This window comes from Varroa jacobsoni, unplaced genomic scaffold (assembly GCF_002532875.2).
Source record: "Varroa jacobsoni isolate VJ856 unplaced genomic scaffold, vjacob_1.0 scaffold_1245, whole genome shotgun sequence".
In the NCBI taxonomy this organism is placed as follows: Eukaryota; Metazoa; Arthropoda; class Arachnida; order Mesostigmata; family Varroidae; genus Varroa; species Varroa jacobsoni.
Window position 1 is genome coordinate 28920 of NW_019214147.1, and position 19516 is coordinate 48435.

Below are 19516 nucleotides of genomic sequence, written 5' to 3' on the forward strand. Positions count from 1 at the left end.
CAATTCCATAAAATCGCATCTAGGCAAGCTCTTAGTTTCTATTTGCTTTTTTGTGCGTTCTATTATGCCATTTTGCTAAGGACTGAACAACGGAGTCACTACACTGTGATGCCGGCCTCGTTCGCGTTTGGTAGGTCGTGGGCGTTCCTCAAGGATACCACAAGCAAGGCAGGGCCATTGTGACACATGTTGCCTAAGGGATGCCTTTAAAGATGATCTGTTCTAGGGGTACAGACATTTCATTTCGAGCAAGCTTGTCTTTCAAGTTAACCTATGTAACTTAGCTCTTTGCCAAGACATTCTTCTTTCAAGACAACTCTTTTAAGACTTGATTTATTAAGTAAACTCGAAACAGTTATTTGCCGGATAATGACAAGGGATAACTTTAGCCATTGTTATATTTTTAGGTCGAGAGAAGCGTTGCCCTCCAGTTAACCCGGAGTAAGTCGCAATTTATTTTTAGATCTGGGAATTGGCAATATTTATCCACCCCACTAGCTCAGGCCGGCCCGCTCGCAGGTAGCACTTAAGGTTCGCCAAGCAGCATGAGTTCCTCTTTAACTCATTTGCAGTTCTGTTCACTTACCCGGCGAGGGGAGAAACAGCTCCTCCTCAGCCACGAACGGCATGGGGGAGGCGGTACCTGAGCGACAAAAACAACGGTAATAACAGGGAACTCGAAATAACGAAGCGAAAATTTACGCAAACGAAGAGAGAGAGGGATACATGAAATAGGCAAAAATATGTCTTACAAATTATATAAAGCTAGCTAAATGACAAACAGCGAGCGATGGGGCTGAGGTAAATATAGAGACAGCATCGAAGTGAGGAACGGTACAATGTTCGAATGGATGAACAGTAAAAGCAAAGCTTAACTAAAAAGTGATAATGATCTACTCGATTTTTGCGTGTAAACAATACTACGATAGATTGACTCGAATTTCTGTATGAAAATGTAGAATCTATAGCTATGTGCTACAGTTCCTCTTAAATAGCCATAGTTCGATTGCAATTTTTTCCAATAGTAGATATGCAATCATCTCAAACGTTTACGTTTTATGACATGAGTCAATGAAATTTCTACAGGCAAAACTACACAGTTTTCTCCGTTCTGAATTAAAGCCGAGACAGGGAAGGTCTGGTGAGAGTATCAACAGCCAGAGACATCTTAAGTACAATTTTCTATGAAGCATGTTTGCTCTAAACAGATGAGCACAAAATGTACGGTGTCCTAGCCTTACTGAGTGATTCTGGCAGAAAAAAATAAAAACAGTATGTCCCTACAGCGTTTTATAGATTTATAGCACAGTATATCGTATGCACTTTTAAATATGCCTCTATTGAACATACTGCATCCTAACAAAAAATGGTGACAATGATTCTGTTTTTATTCGTACCTTTAGAGTTTTTGGAGTGTCCCCTAGTATAGTAGCCGCGCAGCGACGGGAGATTAAGGGCAACAAAATGTTCATGGGAGCAAATGATCTCGAGAAATTCAAATTTGAGCGCGTGGAGGTCGATCTCGTCTTGCGGCGAGAACCGCTCCAGGAATAGCGATACGAGCCGGAACGCAAAGCCGCGGTTCATCAGCGACAGGCACTTCTTAAGCAGATGTGCCAGCGCCATGTTGGCGCGGCGAACGTCCGCGCGGTCGCGTTGTTCCTTGGCCTCTTTACATTTCTTAAATATTTGCGCTCCTAGGGCCTGCACCAACTGGAGGACCTGCTCCTCAAACTCCTTCGGAAATCGTTCTTGCCGTTGCATCTACATGTAAAAGATTTACATTGCACAATTACTCGGTATTCTTACCAAGAATTTTAAGAAGACAATTTAGTTAATATTCGTGATCCTATGCAAATAATCCTTGACGATAATTATTAGTTTAAGTAAAAATAGCCCAAATATAGTGAACGCTTTTTGCTTCTATCTTACCTTGATGCGTTCCGTATTTAGTAGAAAGAGAGCCATTGATTTGGCCATCACTTGGAAGAAGAACCAGGAGTGTTGGAGGAATTTATTGATGACAAGAAAATCGAGATTCTCTTGCGCGAACATCTTGCAAAGGGCTCGGCACAGTTCGTGATGGACTGTCTGGCCAGTTGGGGTGACAAGTGACCCCCGCGCATTATTACCGTTTTGGTTTCCGTTGGAGACGGGTTGCTCGTTATCGATTGTAAAGGCATACTGCACATACGAATGCAGCGCGTCTACTTTTCCCGCCTCGAAAACTGTCGTTACTACATGAATGAGCACCTTGACCGTGTTAAGTGATACCTCCTCGAGACCAGTTGAAACGAGTAGTCGAAATAGCTGATTGATGATGGTTGGGAGGAAACAAACTAGAGTGTGTCCATCCACTGCATGTAAAGCCTGTAAACCAGTAAAAGATGGCGACCACATGACGAATGGCGAGCGTTTAGTATACTTACGTCCATAGCAGTTTGCTCATTCTACCCAAGCAGCTAGTTAAGAAAACGGCCACGATTCGTACCAAATACGAAAAATATAAGTATCCGAGTTGTTTGTTTGTTTGTACTGCACTAACAAAAGTCAACCAAATGTCATGTCGTATCACTGTACCTATATCCTTTAGATTCACGTAATAACTGAGCTCTGCCACAGCAGATCAGAGGCCTTGATGGTATAGATAGGTGCGCAAGATAACCCTAAGAGGAAAGCGCCCATGCAAATCTTTATTTGCTGTGTTCATACTATTTGTATAAAGAAAATATGGCCTTTGTATTCTGTTATTAATGGAGAATCTTGAATCCATTTAAGTATAATGAGCTTGCATCGCTGAACGCAGACAGATGTCTTTCATCTCAACACAAGTGTATAGCTTTCAGTATAACCTCTCCTCAGTATATATATATAAATGGTGTAAAATTGAAATAAAAAGTACCTGCCAAAAAAATCAACTTTTGCACCATTTCTCCCTACCTATGAATCAATAGGCTCATTATCGGCATCATCATCGGGCATGTGACCCTTTGTCCCACCTCCATAGAACCTCTCCCACATGCTCTTTCGGTCTCTCAAGGAGTCGGTGCGCCCTTTTCTCTCGATAAATTTAATTATAAATTACCTTTATTAATTTTGTAATCTCTCTTCCTAGGTCGGATTCCGCGTATGCCTGCTCCTACGGTGCGAAGGAATAGAGAGAACGGGATCAGACGAAGAAGGTTGAACCACTGAAGCTCGCTGTGAGGGTGGTTGACCAGCTCAATCCGATTGGCGCACTTATATCCTATATACTATTGTTTCTATCTTTACATCTACATGGTCTTGGTTCTGATAATACCGGGTTGTTTTTTTTTTCTGCCTACACTTTATCCTTGTTACCCAATCCTAAACTGCACAGATTAGTGTGTGTGTGTGTGTGTGTGTGTAGAACAGGGGCTTCTACCAAGCGGAACACTTGTCAAGGGTTAAGGTTCTAGCATCATTCTACAATCGTGGCCTATTTTCGCTAATAAAAAGTTAGTCAATCAACTATTGTCCGTGAAATGATTTTACTGGACACGTCCGGCATTGCCACTTTACTGGAAAAGTTCTTGGCCACGTCGAAAATCATAAAATATGAAGTAACTAATCTAGCTACGCGATAGTATTTTCAGGTAGCGTAAAGTATGTTATAGAATAACACTTATGCCCGTGCTGCGACAAATGAGGAATGGAATAATATTAATTACACAGCGATCTGAGCGCCGTTTCAACGGGATGCAAATTTTGATTCCGATTCGTTAGTCAGCAGGCAAAAGGCAAAATCAGGCCAAATCGAATCACACGAATAGCATCATTCACCGTTTTTTCTCCGCATTCAAATTATCAAACCGGGTCAGTTATTATTACATTCACCATCTCGTGCGCGACACCAAACATGTCGAACATCTCCCACTGATCTGCAACAAAATTGCATGCATCTTGGAATTGGAAACTCTACGTCCGAATGGAGCATTTGGACGCAACGTAACTGGTTGTGACTACTTCGAAGAGCGATTATCAACTACCAAATGGATCGCGCTGTTATTTCAACAAAAGATCATACCATATAAGAGGAGAACAACCAGTCATCGTATACGTTACTGCAGTTTAATAGGTCATGCATAACAGTGACTGATGCTCGTGCAAATTAGCCCAGGATTTGGTGTTCATGCGAACATCTTGCACTTTATGAAGATGCCTGGCCATGTGGTGCAGCAGATAGCGGCTTGTTATTATAGTGATCGATTGTAATAACAAACGGCTGTATAGGTCGGTAAGATTAGTGGGTCAATCAATGAACGCAAGTAAGGGCGGTAACAAAAATAAAGTGAATAGAGAATAAATAAAGGTGTGCGATCGACAGGGTTTACTGACTAAACCGAATTAAAACAGAAGTAAAATCAGAACCGGATAGTCTTGGGGACGTCCTCAATGAAGGCGCGTGAAACTTCTTTTTATCTGTCTGAACGTAGGTGCTTAACATACATTGTGATCATCAAACTGTGCCCATGGGGGCACGAAGACAGTTGACACGGTATTCGTAAAAAAAAAACAAGGGCTCATTGCGAGAACTTCATCGCGCCGATGCACACCTCCAACCGAAATATTACTTCTTAGCGTTGACCCTCAACCAGAACAAACGATAGACGACCCTCAAAGAATATCCACAAACATCACAAGTAATTCAGTCACAGATGACTTACCTTCACGATGTCTACCATCGATGCTGCCTTGTTTTCAAGCACTTTACTGCAGTGCACGAAAAAGTTGTGCAGGAACGGATCTTTGGATTGAACAGTGCTGACCATTCGGAGCTGCACTCTGTAGATTTCTTTGCCATTGTCTACCGGCCTAAGGTCCGGCCCGGCGAGCCCCTTTCCAAAACCTAACGGTTTACAGGATAGGTATCCACCGGGAAGATTAGCAGAGACCATCAGCGCGTGCTCCGCCGAAGAGATGTTAATCCGATCCTTGACAAGTAATGGAAGCCACGAGTATCCTGTGGTATCGTAAAAAACGATATGGGCCATTACAGGCTTGTCAGGCAAATACTGCTGCGACATTCCAAGCTCGAAAGTATAACAGATATCTAAAATCAGGAAGATACATACGGGGTACTCCAATGTTCTTTAATTGAATTTGATGGAACTTAAGATGCGAGCAGATTGTTGCGTTTTGGTTTTGTTTTTATGCTGAACCCTTCCCATCGATGTGCGAAACGTTATAAAGCTTCCGAAGTTTATTCGAAACCATGACAGCCCGATATGTAAAATGTAGCTCGATGACAAGCTACGACACTTTGTAACCGCTTTAATCATAGTTGAATATTGTTTGATTTTCGGTCCTGATCGCATTAACCCTATGTTTCGCAGAATGAAACAATATCGCGGCGGATACAAAAGGTTCACGTTTCTCAAAATGAACGGATTGTAGAAACGAGTTTATTTCCCACGGGCTTCTTTGGAGACGTTTGCTGGGTGACAAACGTTCCTCGTATGGATGATGGACAAAGTCTAAATGTAAGATTCTCTTCAACCCTGTGCACAATGCTTAATTGAAGTAGTTGTTTTCCTTAAGTAACTCTACCATTTTATTCGATTTTAGTGTTTCGAGGCTCGCACAAATGTGACTTGTCAAGCAAGCTGCTTTCCTGGAATCTTTGCATGAGCTGTTCCTAACTGGAATCAGAAGATGTTGCTTTTCATTCAAGCTGCCTACGAAGTTCCCGCAACGATTCGGCGGCATATGAGCTGTTGTTATCGTCGAACATTCCAAACAAATGATAACACTAAAAATCAAAGCTTTAGAACGCTCTACTGTCACCAAAATATCGGCTTTCCTGCTCATCATAGAAGGTTCGCGCTAAGACTCGCTTTAGAAGCCCGGTATGCACTTCCGAAAAGGTAAACCATTGAAAAACAACTTGCGACAACACCATAGTTAATAAGCTCGTACGTACCGACAACAGATTCAACAGCAGGATTCTCTTGACCTTTGGTCTTCTTTCCCGCCTTTGACGTATCACAGCTAATGTGGTAGAAGGTAAAAAGGAGATGGTGTCTCTCATGGATCAGAAGTGGAAGAGCAATTTTAACCTGAAAACAAGTTAATTTCTGAGTTGTAGCGCACAAGTCAAGGAAATCCAATCAAACCGCGCTTACGTACGGGCTACATATTACCTTGGAAATTGCAGACCAATATAAGAGGAGATGTATGTTTAGATACGCTTACCTCCTCGTAGAAGTCTGGATTCTGATTGTGGTGTGTAACGGCTGTATATGCTCGTGAGGTAAACAGTGGCTCCCCAGGTCGACCGTACACGCACCGCAACGCCGTCGCTCCCTCGGAATCGCTATCCCGCAGCTCGACACAACAAGCGAGATTACGAGCTTTTGCAAAGCTTTTCTGACCGTCATATTTCAGACTTTTCGGGTAAACATATAGATGGTTAAGGTACGTACAGAATGGATGCGCATCAGACGGTGTATCCGTGGGGAACTGCTGCACCTCCAATGTGGGCTCCTCCTCAGGTGGTATTGGAAATGGCTTCACAAAAAAAAGATAACAATGACACTACGAATGCAGCAGCGAATGTATAAAGTCCCTTCCACTTCCTCAACATGCTCCTGTCACAACATTGAAAATCATTATTCTAGTGAAACTATTGGTTTGTTAGAGATTTAGTAATTACAACCAATTTGCTTACCTTAACCGGAATGAGCGCTGAAGTGAGGGAGTTAACAATATTCTCTTCGGGCCGAATGATTCGAATCGATGCCTTGACATAGCCTGGGATAGCGGTCATGTGTTTGGCCTTGTCCGGCTTCCGAAGCTCGGACAACATTTTGAGCAGGTCTTCGTCGGACAGCTTAGTCGCGTCCTGCCTGTAGAGGGGGCCGAAGTCATTGTGCTCGTCTAAGTCTCCTGTGAACTTTGTAAAGATTGCCCGCGAGGTCCAAGCGAATGGCATTCGGTAGTGTCCCAGATGTTGACAGCATTGTCGGACGCTTTTTTGCGTTTTGCTACCCTGCCGACTATCGCCATCCGCCGTTACCCGTATGTAATTCTCACTCGCCTGGCTGATGCTGCCCTGGAGCACCTTCTCGATCCGAACGACAAGGTAGAGTTCTGGCTCGGTATGCTGTACACTGAAGACCGCCTGTCGAGGAAAAGCTAACCATTCCTCGCCTAGGTCTTTGAATCCTAGGGTCTGAACGGCAGCTACAGTAACCGTAGCCTCTTCCGCGTTATTGTTCGTCGAGTAACCAGTCCCGCTAGCAGAGGCGCTATTTTTTCGCGTTTTTGGTAACATATTGCGAATATATGGATGGTTGACGTCAAAATGAAAATCTTCAGAAACTTTCCGCATTCGCCTAACGTCGTAAATGGCCATCGTCGTAATGTACGGTTCAACCTGACATAGTTGACCGCGTTCCTCAAGGGGCGCTTGGAGTTTGAATTTAATCTCGTTACATCGGATAAACAGACGGGTGTCTTTCTGCTCCTCAAAGGGCTTCGCTTGCCGGTCGTACTCGCTAACCTGAACGGCGGAATCGGTCGTGCCTAGATCGGGATAGATGGCGAAAATGTTTTGCCTGCCCTGTTTTCGAGCGTGTCCAATTGTATACTCTGTTTCGCGCGAATATTTGACGAGGTCGGGGTTTTTCGAATGCTCAAGAGACTTCAAAGAATAACCGTTCAGTGTACCGTTTAAGGAGGGCGGTGGTGACTCTAAAAATTTTGCAGAGTTATTATGAAAGTAGGTAAGTTACTAAATGTACGGACAGCATACAGCTTACGGACATATCGATGCAATAATAAACACATTCATATATTGCTTACCGTCGGGCGATGTCACAGTACTATTACTCTTCTTAGCCTCAAGCGCATTTTTGTTTGACGTCAGAATGGCGGTCATAAGCCCAATCCAACCATCCTGTTCTTGAGCACTTTCCGACGCGAGTACACAAGATCGGCCTTCACTCATAGCGAGTTCAAAACAGTACTTATTTGAGCGTCGTGCATTACGGATCACCTAATGACAAGACCAACGCTGGCATTTATTACCGTCACTTTATTTATCATTTGTAGCAGTTAATGCGTATTCCATTACAAGCAGATGTATTACACTCATTTAACAATTTAATAAATGGACTTAAGCGCTTGAAATAGTGGCATTCGAAGAAATCTAGTAGTAGTAGTAGTAGTTGTGGTAGATTTTACTACAGCAGGCCCCTATTTGTCAGTAGCATGCTTGTGATGAAACGCTGTTAGCCCATCACAAAGCCAAATCGCAAACACAAATCATTAAGGCCTCCTCCTGTCAGTGCGCGTTTTTTACGTTATACATAAGATTCGCAATCAATCCTCTGTCCTGCAGCATACTCCAGCATACTCGAAACCATAGTAATTATATTGTATGGGGAGTACAAATGCTTACCTTGGTACAAAAATCCATGCACAGAGTCCCCTTTGAATCGGTCTTCTTCTCATCCTTGTAGAACTCGACGATATGTGTGCCGTCGACGCCCCTCTTGAGTACCATGTAACGCTTCTTAAATGACTTTGTCGCAAGAGCCAGTAGCGAATCTGTGCCGGACTCCGGGCCCTTGAGAATATATCCTTCTTTGATAATTGCACTCTCTTCGGATCGAGAATTCTGTAAAATGTCGAGAATCTATGGTAAATTGTTACACTTACCTTGAACTATTCAACGAGAAAAAGGTGTTTACAAAGGTAATCATGTATGCAGATTACGTATTTTACTATGTGAAATTGTATTTGCTACAAAACATACCGCGTTTTTGACTTCCGCATCAGCGTCCACTTCATAAATGTGCTCGTGCAGATCGGCCAATCGCTCGACTAGTTCTTTGTATGTGGCTCCATATTTCCCGTATTTATAATGGACCTTAACCCAATCAGCAGCATATGTCTGCAAGCATTGCCGTACGAACAAAGGCAGATCGCATCCCCTATCGGCTAATGTCGCCGTTTTGTCGGATCTGTCGACGTCCCCATGCACTGCACACGCCAAAGCAGGCGGAACCGTCGGCATTGTGGTTCGCATGCTCCGAGGAATAACGCATCGCTGTAAAGGCAAAGAAAAATTATCTATTAAATGGTGGCTAATTAGTCGACAGAAGTTTTCTAAACGTTACAATACAAACGAGTGAATGATAAACAAAGAAAAACTTCGAGAACGACAAATATTGCGTGTACCGTACGCACACGTCTATCGTAAACGAGAGAAGTCCAACTTGAATGATCCAACATACTCGATGATATAAAATGTCAAGTAGAAAATTTCCTACCACATTTGTCTTTCAGTAGTTTCTGCTTGGCTAAAATTGCTCAGTAGAATTTATCCCTAACAACGTTTTAAATGAGTTTAATACTGCCCAATGAGTTTAAATGCACAAATACTGCAATTATAAGCAGCTTCCGACAAACTTCCAATGGCTGAATCGGTGGACGAAGGAAAACGTCACCTGAAGCACACCTAAATGATTTGAAGTAAAATATGGCGTAGATATTTTTTATGTGTTGTACGATACGATTAAATGTCCAGCCTTTTAGCTCAGAACTTCACCAAACGAATAATACGATAGTACGCGTCGTGCGTATAGGTAACTCAAGACAACTTCAAAGCAGCGGGTTGTTCTTAGAGATGTTAGATTCCTATAGGCAGCTTTGCAACTGTATCTTTCTGTAACTAATGACTCAGCGCTTCACAGACTTATGCAGGTGAACATATAACGTAGAAGTTACGATGTTTGGCCATTTATTTGTAAGAACTTGCATTTTAGAATACTAAATGAAAAAAAAATCGAGCGAATTTCCCTAACAGCGTACGAAATTAATGCAATCTACTGTTTATTTATTATATCTACTACTGACAATCTATTTGATTTTCTATAGCAGTTTTTCTTGCAGGCTTTGCGTTTCGTTGCTGTGAACGTAACAAGTGTAAACCTGTAGATAATAACGATGAAATGCCCTTTGTCTCACTCAGTGAAGCTGTTACGTAAAAACTATCGCACCCGGATAACATAGCTCGGGTACGAAGAACAATGAAATACTGCTCTATACACATTTTGCTGTTTCGCCTTATGGATGGCACTGCCAAATAGATAAGCGGATACATTCACCTACAATGTACAGGGGCACAGTTAAACCTCGTACTGAGACAAATCACTGATATAAAGCTGTTTCTATAATACATAGATAAAAAAGCAACATTCTTAAACGTTCCTTTCTATACGCTAAGGGAGTGATGTCTGTTTTTTTTCCACAACGTAAAACACCGTTCACCTTAATCCTCATTTCCGATTCGGGATATAAAGCATTCACCAGTCATTTGTAAAATATTCATCCTTTAATCTCTAAGTAAGTTTCTAATAGCAGTGTGCACGTGGTGGGCATAAGCTTGTTAAGACGTTGCTCTAAAACGCTAAATAGCGGAACTAAATTTTCGGCTGGCGGAAATGTCAAAGACGACGAAAAAAGTCGGAAGAAACAAAAAATTAACCGTTAGCCAGTTGGAGACCGTTTAATCCATCACGTGTTAAAGATTTTTCGGTTTGCCTCATAGGATCTTTCTCGGACTTGTTCATAGCTATGTAAAAACAGTAATAACGTAAATAATCGATTTCGCACAGACACGAAATGTTTTGTCTGTGTCTCCGGTGCGAGAGGACATTGGATGGTAACTGATCTTTGCTCAAATTTGGTGCACAAAGCGCCGTTTTTGCCATGGCAAGTTTATTCACTTTTTTTTTCCCCTAAAAAACTCTTCCTCCAGGAATGCTGATCTCGGAGGAACGTATTGATCAAACTGCAAGTGACTGTCCAAATGTAAACCTAACACTCTGTCTGTTCAGCAATGCAAATCAAAGGCTCTGTTCGGAAAGCAAATTAGACCTAAGCAACATCTCTGCATTTTTACGTTCGAGCTAACGACTTTCTGATGCGATAGGGTAGGTCACTGTACAAGTAGAACTTTTATATGTTTTACATTCGTATTCATTTAAGGCCTATCTAAGTCATGGCATATTTGCTATCGAAAGGATTTTAAAAAACGATACACGGCTATAATGATGCTTTTTTCCAATAGTAAATGAATCATTAGTTAAAGCAACGCCAAATGTTTGGAGTGCGGTGGGACTAGCTGAAACACTCAGGGCAAGCTTCAGCGAAAAAGCACCTCTTGTAATCTGAATTCAAAATGCTATGGCTACTATTAAAACCTACTCTTGGCCATACAGTGGAAGGGCCCTCGTTGACCCATTGAAGTTTGCGGATTATTTAACGATGCTTACTGTAGAATCATATGAAGTTCACAGGCAGAAGTACTTACAGAGAGGTCATCGGGTGGAAACAGGAGCATTTCCCGTTGGGGGTCATTTTGAAGAATGGTCCGATTCTTCAAGACAAAAGTCTCGTAATCAAGCGGTTCGCTCAGGTGCGGACGGATCTGCAAATACAACCATATATTGTGCGTTAGCAATTTGTTTAATACTGCCGAAACCTTTCTACGATAAGAAGGTATCAGTACATTGATTAAACTGAAGATACGGTGGCCATATGTGATAACTATTATAGACTTCTAATTACTTCAAATTTATCAGCTGAACACATTGAGTGTATGCATTACTGTAGAGTATTTCTGACTGTTTGTCAGTATAGTATATGGTCCAATGCGTACGATCGACATCAACAAGGAGACCCAATATTTAATTTATTTGATGAGATATTCTAAAGCAGGCAATGTTTCCTAGTAAAACGAAATTTTCAAACATTGATAGGAAGACATGATCACTGCCCCGCTAAATACAAAACGGAAATTCAGATACTCGTCTATTGGTGAGATGTCATGTAACATCGAAAAGTATAACATTTAATTAAAGCACACACACCTATAAATGAGCTAATTATCATTACATCTGGTATAGTCACATGTAACAATAACCACAAACAGGGGCACAACGGCCATATAGGCAAACAGTTTTGAAAACAGCAAAACCAACGACGAGTACAAAAGTACTAGGGCCATCGTTCAGGGTCGAACGAACGTTCGACGCGTAATGATAGTTATTCTTTGTAGCTCAGACTGAAGCAGAAGATAAAAACAGTAGTGTACGTCTCATCCAAACCGGTATGGTGACGATAGCTAGAAAGTACGTACAATGTGTGTCGAAGCCAGTTCCATGAGCATCATCGGAGAAAACAGTGTTTGTGTGTGTGTGTATATGTGGCAAAGCGAAGAACAGTTGCAGCTATGGCGGTACCGGTAGCGATAGTTGTTGTCCAACTAGAAAATTGGAAACCCACGTAGCTTTGTGCTCTGGGTGGTCTAGACGGTCATGGTGACACGGTCCCGAACCGACAGTCTCGTCCTGGGTTGGTATCCTGGCTAGTTAGTTGGGGTGTATCTGCACGTAACTCTAATGGTAGAAGTAATGAAACTAAAACGATAATAGTCATGCATGCGCGGGTGGGTAGATGCTGTTGTCGCTTCTGATACGCCATTAGCAGCATTTGTACACTGTACACCGCTGATACATATTGTCTAATAATAATGTTTCAAAATGAACATATGAAGTGGCCCTGGTAGCTGATAGATGGCGACCCTGATGTTGTAGATTTCTACTACTATATTCCTGAGAATTCTTTCACCACTTGTATTGCTACTATCAGTGCTTATTTCTACCAGACTATAGCAATTTTTTCAGCTGTTACTGCTGCATTGGGTTCTGCTCTTACCATCGGCGTCATTATGGCCAACGATAAGCAACAGCCGCTGTAGAAGAAGCAACAGCGAAAATGCAGAAGTGACTCTATGGAACTGAGGGCCGGGGGATGATCTTCTACAGACGCGTCTGCGTTCCCGCATGCATGCGTCGCAAATACGGTTCTACCCGCCTAGCTGTGAGGTATGAGATGAAATAAGAAGGAAAGACAAGACTGATCTCCTGCGCGAGTGACGATCGTATTATATTCACTCACCATCACGTGTCATGCCATCCTTACCTCTTGTACTCCCACAAACAAGGTGGGATCTATACAAGATCTCTCATCATCTATGTCAATATTCAAGCGTCAATAGATCGTGTTGACAATTGCATATTGCCAGTATATTGTATACAGTAGCAAGCAAAACTTCGACGGCGCCTAAGCCGAAGAAAAATAGACCGTGGGGCGGCTTCGTGATTGCGAATCTACCGTAAGTACTTGATAGTATCTGATAGGCATCTAGCCAAAAATACATAAGACCTGACTCGTATATATGTACATTCGAGACTACTATATCCTAATATTTTTTTCCTATAGTGTTTCTTCGACCTCACAGAGATTCCGCTATAGACCTTCAATCATCTCTATATGGCCAGCGATGTCAATAATGGTTAAAGGGTGCTTTATTCGACTGAACGACAACAAGGTCGTTATGTAACTACGTTTAGAATCTCTCTGAGTTGTTTGCAAGTGCTTAAACACTTCAAGTGGCCGAGGAACGTTTAGCGAAGTTAGAAGTTGCAAGCCACAAATCGAAACTGTATATTATAAGGAAATATTACATTATTGGTAGATTCACCGGTAGAAAAAATAACTAACATCTCGTGATGTTCATAGCCCCTTAAAAATGTTCACGGCTACATAGCGATTACTGATTACTCGCGACCCATTTTAATAGCCAGGGATATCAGACACGTTCTAATGTCAGAAAGCAGAGCTCTAATATCATTATCATATTGTTGGTATCAACTGGCCTCGCTTAGTTTATTAATGCATGAATGCGGATAAAACGTGCCACCTAGATATGTGCACTTTGGCAATGATCAAAGATATTTCCACGATCTGCTATTGGAAGTATGGAGCCGTGGTGTCTTTGTTCCACTGGTAATGGCAGTGTGCGCACGAAGGCCTCGATCGAAAACTTCATTCACCACAAATTCGTGTAGACGGCAATGTGAAAGCGCGAGCACTTGAGTTCCACCTTTCTAGTCTTCCAGCCGTCGCATAATCCGGTCGCAGCCCATAGCAGTCAATCAATCGTATCGCTGAACCAATTACTGGCCATATATATATATATATATATATATATATAGATCTCTGTCTATATTTTATAGACATAAGCGGAAGCGCGAAGTTAAACACTAGCTTTCAATGAGCACTCTCCGACGATTTCTAAACTTCGAGCGGTTTGTCTCTCATTGATCTATTGCAGTGGTTCGTGGCTTGTCGCCTGTCTCTTTTCTCGTCTCCTACCCCCACTAGAACAGCTGTGTTGACACTTCCTGTTCTAGTACAAGAAAATAGCTACAATGCTGGCTAGCCAATAGAAATCGGTCATTAGCAGTCGGCCGACCGAGTAGCAGCAGCAGCTTTCAGCTGAGCACGTAATCCCCGTCGATATCAACGCGAACAAATCAATGCCAATGGTGCATCAATACAGCGGACGACCAATCACCAGGATGACGTCTAGCAGCAGCGGCATATCTGTCGGCGACGAATCGACAGCGGAAGAAACAAGGCAGAAGCTGTATCGAAGTGCCTATTGCAAACACATTTCGAAGTGCTACTAGTACGCCCTAGAGATGCGTTCCGTTTGTGCGCGACACCAGTCTACAGTTATAGGCCCGCTGCGGACTCGATTTGCGTCTCAGCGCACCGGTAGCTATAATAAATACCTTTGTTATCCTGTTTCTTCACACGCACACAAGTATCATTAGAAACACCGCAAAGCTGTCGCTGCGTTGACAACGTACAGCTCGTCTATTGGACCCGCCGCGCCCCTCGTCTAGCTAGCTATTCGTAAACCGACAGGGACAAGTGTCCAGTAAAAGGACCACTTATCAGCTTGAATCAGCGATTGCAGTCAATAGAAGATGGTGGCGGAGAGAACGAGGAATAGAACACAATCGGAAGGCGAGCAGCTTTGGCATTGACATATCGCTGTCATCGTCCACAATACCATCGATCGTTACTCGGCAGGAAATGTATTGGAGATGAGTGGCCTAAGTATCTGTTAAGAGAGTTCAACACTGCTCATCAGTACGATTGGTGACAAGTATATACATACACGAAGGTACTCAATGTGATTTCTCTATACCCAACGAGGGTAACTGTGATTAATGAAGAACGTCCATTGCAAGGATTATTTGCTAGTGCTATCCAATTTCGATTTCGCAGACACTAGATTAGTATTCTCGTTTTTTTTTTCCTTTGCACCTCATTTCGTCATAGCAACGATAACAGACAGAATTTCCGTGGTCGCTATTCGGCCTGACGAATAGAAAACTAATCATTGTCTTTCTTGTTTGTTATCAATACTTCCGCGATGAGCGACCAGTCGGCCGCTCTACAAAGGTGAGATCCTGTTGGCAAAATCATTTCGTCAACCTGACAAGATTATATATAACGTCTAAAATTACCGCACGTTGTAATTTACCTGACAGAACAGAATTGTGCTCTATTCAAATAACACACAGTGAGCAGTTTGGTAAAAAAAAAAAAAAAGGTAAGCTTTTTGACAAATTACGTGGATAATGTCGAAACAGAAAGGCGTCATTAGAATGATACACAAACAACATAACTCACAGAACAAAAGCTAGAATCATGCAAGGGTTATCAATCAAAAACAGTTCCAGTTAGTTTTTGCTACTGGATGATGTTGTTCCAAACGAACAAATCTTTTTCAGTTATTAAATCCTAATCACTTAATAGTTGTTCGACATGTACAGATACCGATGAACAATAATACGTATCTATAGACGACTGTCCTACTGTGGCGGGAAGCGTGCTGCTGCGTTACCATGTAGAACATGTCTCGGTCATACAATGTATAATTTATAAGCACCTTGCTTTTTGCTGGTACAGTCGCTCGTATTAAAGACTTATAATAGAGTTTAACAAATGAACACTTTTTCTATGACAATCACATCTATTGTTCGAGAATGCAACTCGTTAGTGTAAAGTCTTGACATATGGAGAAGGGTAAATGTGCATAAGAATTCTACGCCCCCCTCCTTCCCACCCCTATCATAAGCTACCGCAGTTTCCGAAGTCAAAACATCGTCCAATTGAGGCCGACTCTACTGAAAGGATCAAAGGCAGTATCGTTCGTTGACGTGCCCGTACGTTGCTAGACCCTCGCAACGTTTATTCTTGTAATCGGATGAAGCTCAACGAGGGCGTTGCTGAAGCCCAGGCGTGAAAGCAAATGTAAACAAACAGCCATTCATTCAAACGAAGCCAAGCCCCGTCTCCGCCGAGAAAATATAAACACGACAGCATATTAATTCACTGGCTGCTAACTGCCGAAGTCGATGTGTCATTTTTCTGAGCGGCTTTTCCCTTTGCAGCGACTTCTCGCTTCTAAGATTTAAATGTGTCACCAAGTGTGAGATCGATGCCGCTACATGAGTGCGGCGTCTTTTCGCGTATGCATATGGGCCAGTGACTGCTTATTCTTTCTTTTTTTTACCTATTTCTCACTAAAGATGCTAGAAAATGAATACTTGTATCAAGATATTACTAGGTAAACACTTTTTGAGACATGGTCGTGTGTCAATGACTGGAATGTGATATTAGCCCTGTTTGTGCGAGCACTGCATATATTTCCACGATAGCGACTTCCTTCCGCCACATAGCCGCATCCGTATGAAAAACAAAGTAATAACACTTGTCTTTTATATAATATTACTTGTTAGTCTATTCTAACATTTTATAAAAATGCATACGCTAACAGCGTCCGGCGGTCAGTCCTTTTCACTGAGCTTTTGTAGATGATGAGCGACAGTTATACGGCCACAAAAATCACAAAGACATGTAAGTTGCAGAAAGTGCTAGGTTAAGCTGCGTTCTAAAGACACGAATGGTTTTAAATACTATCTAGTGAGCTATATTTTTATGGACACTCTCAAATTAGGCCAAATCTAGCTGGGCAACTATTCCGAACCACTCATGTTGATAGCACTGCTATCAGCAAGCCAATAATAATAATAATAATCCAATGATTACATAGTTTTGCTTTTATTAATGAAAACCATCAGTGAGCTAATTTTGTTACAGGGCATTGGTAAAACCCCTCAACTACTGGCGGGGGGATGTTTAGCATCAATGTGAGGCCCACTTGCCGTAAGGCGGCGGGGTCGTATCGGTCGATACTATAGCGGTATAACGATTACCCACAATCAACAAGAGGAACATTAAAGCGGTCGACTAAACGATTTTGGTTTGGCATTTCTTCGAGAGCGTTAATCTTCAAGGGCGGTTTTTCATCAATTCATTTAAGCCAGTCCCGCGAATTTATATTCTAGCTTTGAACTTAACATAAAAAAGAGACAGTGATATTATACGAATGTGTTTCGTATTCCGAGAAATATACTGAGTTAAAACCGTGCAATAATATATCTAAACAACGATAAATAAAATGTTGCTAAAAAAAATTAACATTTCTAGAAAAATTACCCTTATTCCTTGCAACAATCCTCGCTCGTTGTTTCTGAGATATCAGAGCAATGAAACGTTTATATTGCGACCTGTGCTTCTAATGCCTAAACAATAACAATTCACTATCGTTCGCATTAGATATATTGCAATTATAAAAGAACAATGCAAGTTGTTTTTATCATTACTGTTGCAAGTGTCCTTCTTGATCTTGGCGTCAGTTTTCGTTTCTGTTTTTCTCGTTGTTCTTGTTCCACTTCCACGACCAAAAAAGATTCAATGACCTGTTTTCTCAGTGTATAGCAAACGGGCATGTTAATCCGTCAACACAATCACATGTGCACCTTTACCTAAATGGCCTAAACTACGTGGCACGTAGATTACTGGTCCTTCCCGTTTCTCCTCAGTTAGCTGGCGCCCAATGCTGCCACTGTCGCTGGAACTGCGTCTTCATTAAGCTTCGACTCGGATGCTTTTTAGGCGTGCTTGGACCAAATTAGTCTTCGATCGACGTTCCAGCCATGTTGCTTAATCGAGCCAAAAAGATCAAATTAACTTTCATAGAACAAGCACCAAATCCACTGTCTCACGACTGGACAACAGATAGATATATTTAGTGGAAACACATTTTAAAACCTATCACATGCACACGTGCACACATTCATATGAACGCGATACGGTTCTGTCGCGTACTCTTCGCTGGCGGTTGAAAATCGTCATCGGGCGGTGACTGTACTGATGGTGTCGTTTTAGGTAGCTAGCGGAGTTAGCGCGGTTCGTTCGTACACCATTTGGCTCGCTGCTGTAAACTATTTCTTTCGCGTGCATTGCACGACTAGAGACGAAACGACGGGAAGCGAAGGATGGTTGGCCACAGTATGGTACGTTACGGTGACGCGGTAGAAACCTCAGGTCAAGCACGAACGAACGGCAAACGAATTACAGATAGCAACAATTCTCATCAGCGTTCATTTTCTAGGCAGATAGCATCCTCTCAAGATGTGTCACTGGGATTTTTCCATCTGCCTCACTGTATGTATGATAGCATAGCCGGAAGGCTACGGCTGATACATGCCAATAAGATATTAAATATGTAAAAAGACAGGGAGTCAAGTTATACTCATATGTACAAGAGTATACTCCTGTTATCAGCAACAATTGTGTTGACGGTAATCTGTAGAACATATGCACTGCTCATAGATATAAACGCTTCTTAGCACGAATACACGGTTCGTACCGAAGCAATAGCGGGAGTGTTATTGCCGCATTGCAAATAGAAATTTAGTTTCACTGTAACAAGATAGCCAGCGAAATTAATTGATGATAACATGTTCCAATAACCATTCAAAAATAACAATAGTACACACACACACACAAACACAGGTAAATCAGTCGAAATAAACAATTTCATTGGCTCTAGATGAAATTCGTGAGACTAGTAACCTGTACACACATGACTTTTAATCACTGGCCGAATTCGGTTTGTATTTACAGATATTTGGCACTATAATTTGGGTTGAAAAATACGATTGCTGCATTATTTGACGCGTTTCGTCTGTTATATACACAATAAATAGCTAAATTAGCAGGCAACAACTAAGCGTTTGATGATTTATTTTACGCCTATTCCCGGGGCCGCAAAATCAACATGAGTCAACGCTGGAAACAGTTTATGCTGCTCAAGCCATTAGGAGTAATAGCAACAATAAATACACACTTATGCTGTTCCAGTTATAACTATGCTATCTTTATTGTACACCGTATATATGTGTGCTGATGTTTCATATATATATATATATATATATATATATATATATATACAGGCCAAGTTGCAAGGAACAAAACGTTATACCGCATCATGGCCTGCTGGTAAACTATGATACCAGATGAGCGGATTGAATGAAGCGTAAAAACGTGTCGTAATTTTTTATGCCGAAAGAATATATTGAGAAATAGTAAGTACCGATTGACGAGTAGCGGGCGCTTATTACTCGTGAATGAGTACAAAGGTTTCATATATATATATATATATATATATATATATATATATATATATATATGTATAGAATATGTTATATGT

General features: G+C 41.8%; 1 protein-coding gene across 3 annotated transcripts in view; it reads right to left on the reverse strand.

The window, feature by feature from the left end:
• The window catches only part of Ziz (dedicator of cytokinesis protein Ziz), a 39442-nt gene that overhangs the window by 12097 nt on the left and 7829 nt on the right, over positions 1-19516 (reverse strand). The window contains exons 3-14 of one of the 3 annotated variants that reach the window (XM_022846618.2): positions 11345-11461; positions 8783-9076; positions 8426-8644; positions 7828-8020; positions 6692-7716; positions 6217-6531; positions 5945-6080; positions 4689-4984; positions 3086-3139; positions 1933-2370; positions 1398-1764; positions 587-643 (exon numbers count right to left, since the gene is read on the reverse strand). In XM_022846618.2, coding sequence (XP_022702353.1) covers positions 587-643; positions 1398-1764; positions 1933-2370; positions 3086-3139; positions 4689-4984; positions 5945-6080; positions 6217-6531; positions 6692-7716; positions 7828-8020; positions 8426-8644; positions 8783-9076; positions 11345-11461 — 3511 coding nt within the window. The remainder of the gene's footprint in view (positions 1-586; positions 644-1397; positions 1765-1932; positions 2371-3085; positions 3140-4688; positions 4985-5944; positions 6081-6216; positions 6532-6691; positions 7717-7827; positions 8021-8425; positions 8645-8782; positions 9077-11344; positions 11462-19516) is intronic. The other 2 variants (XM_086971518.1, XM_086971519.1) reach the window with 2 other exon arrangements.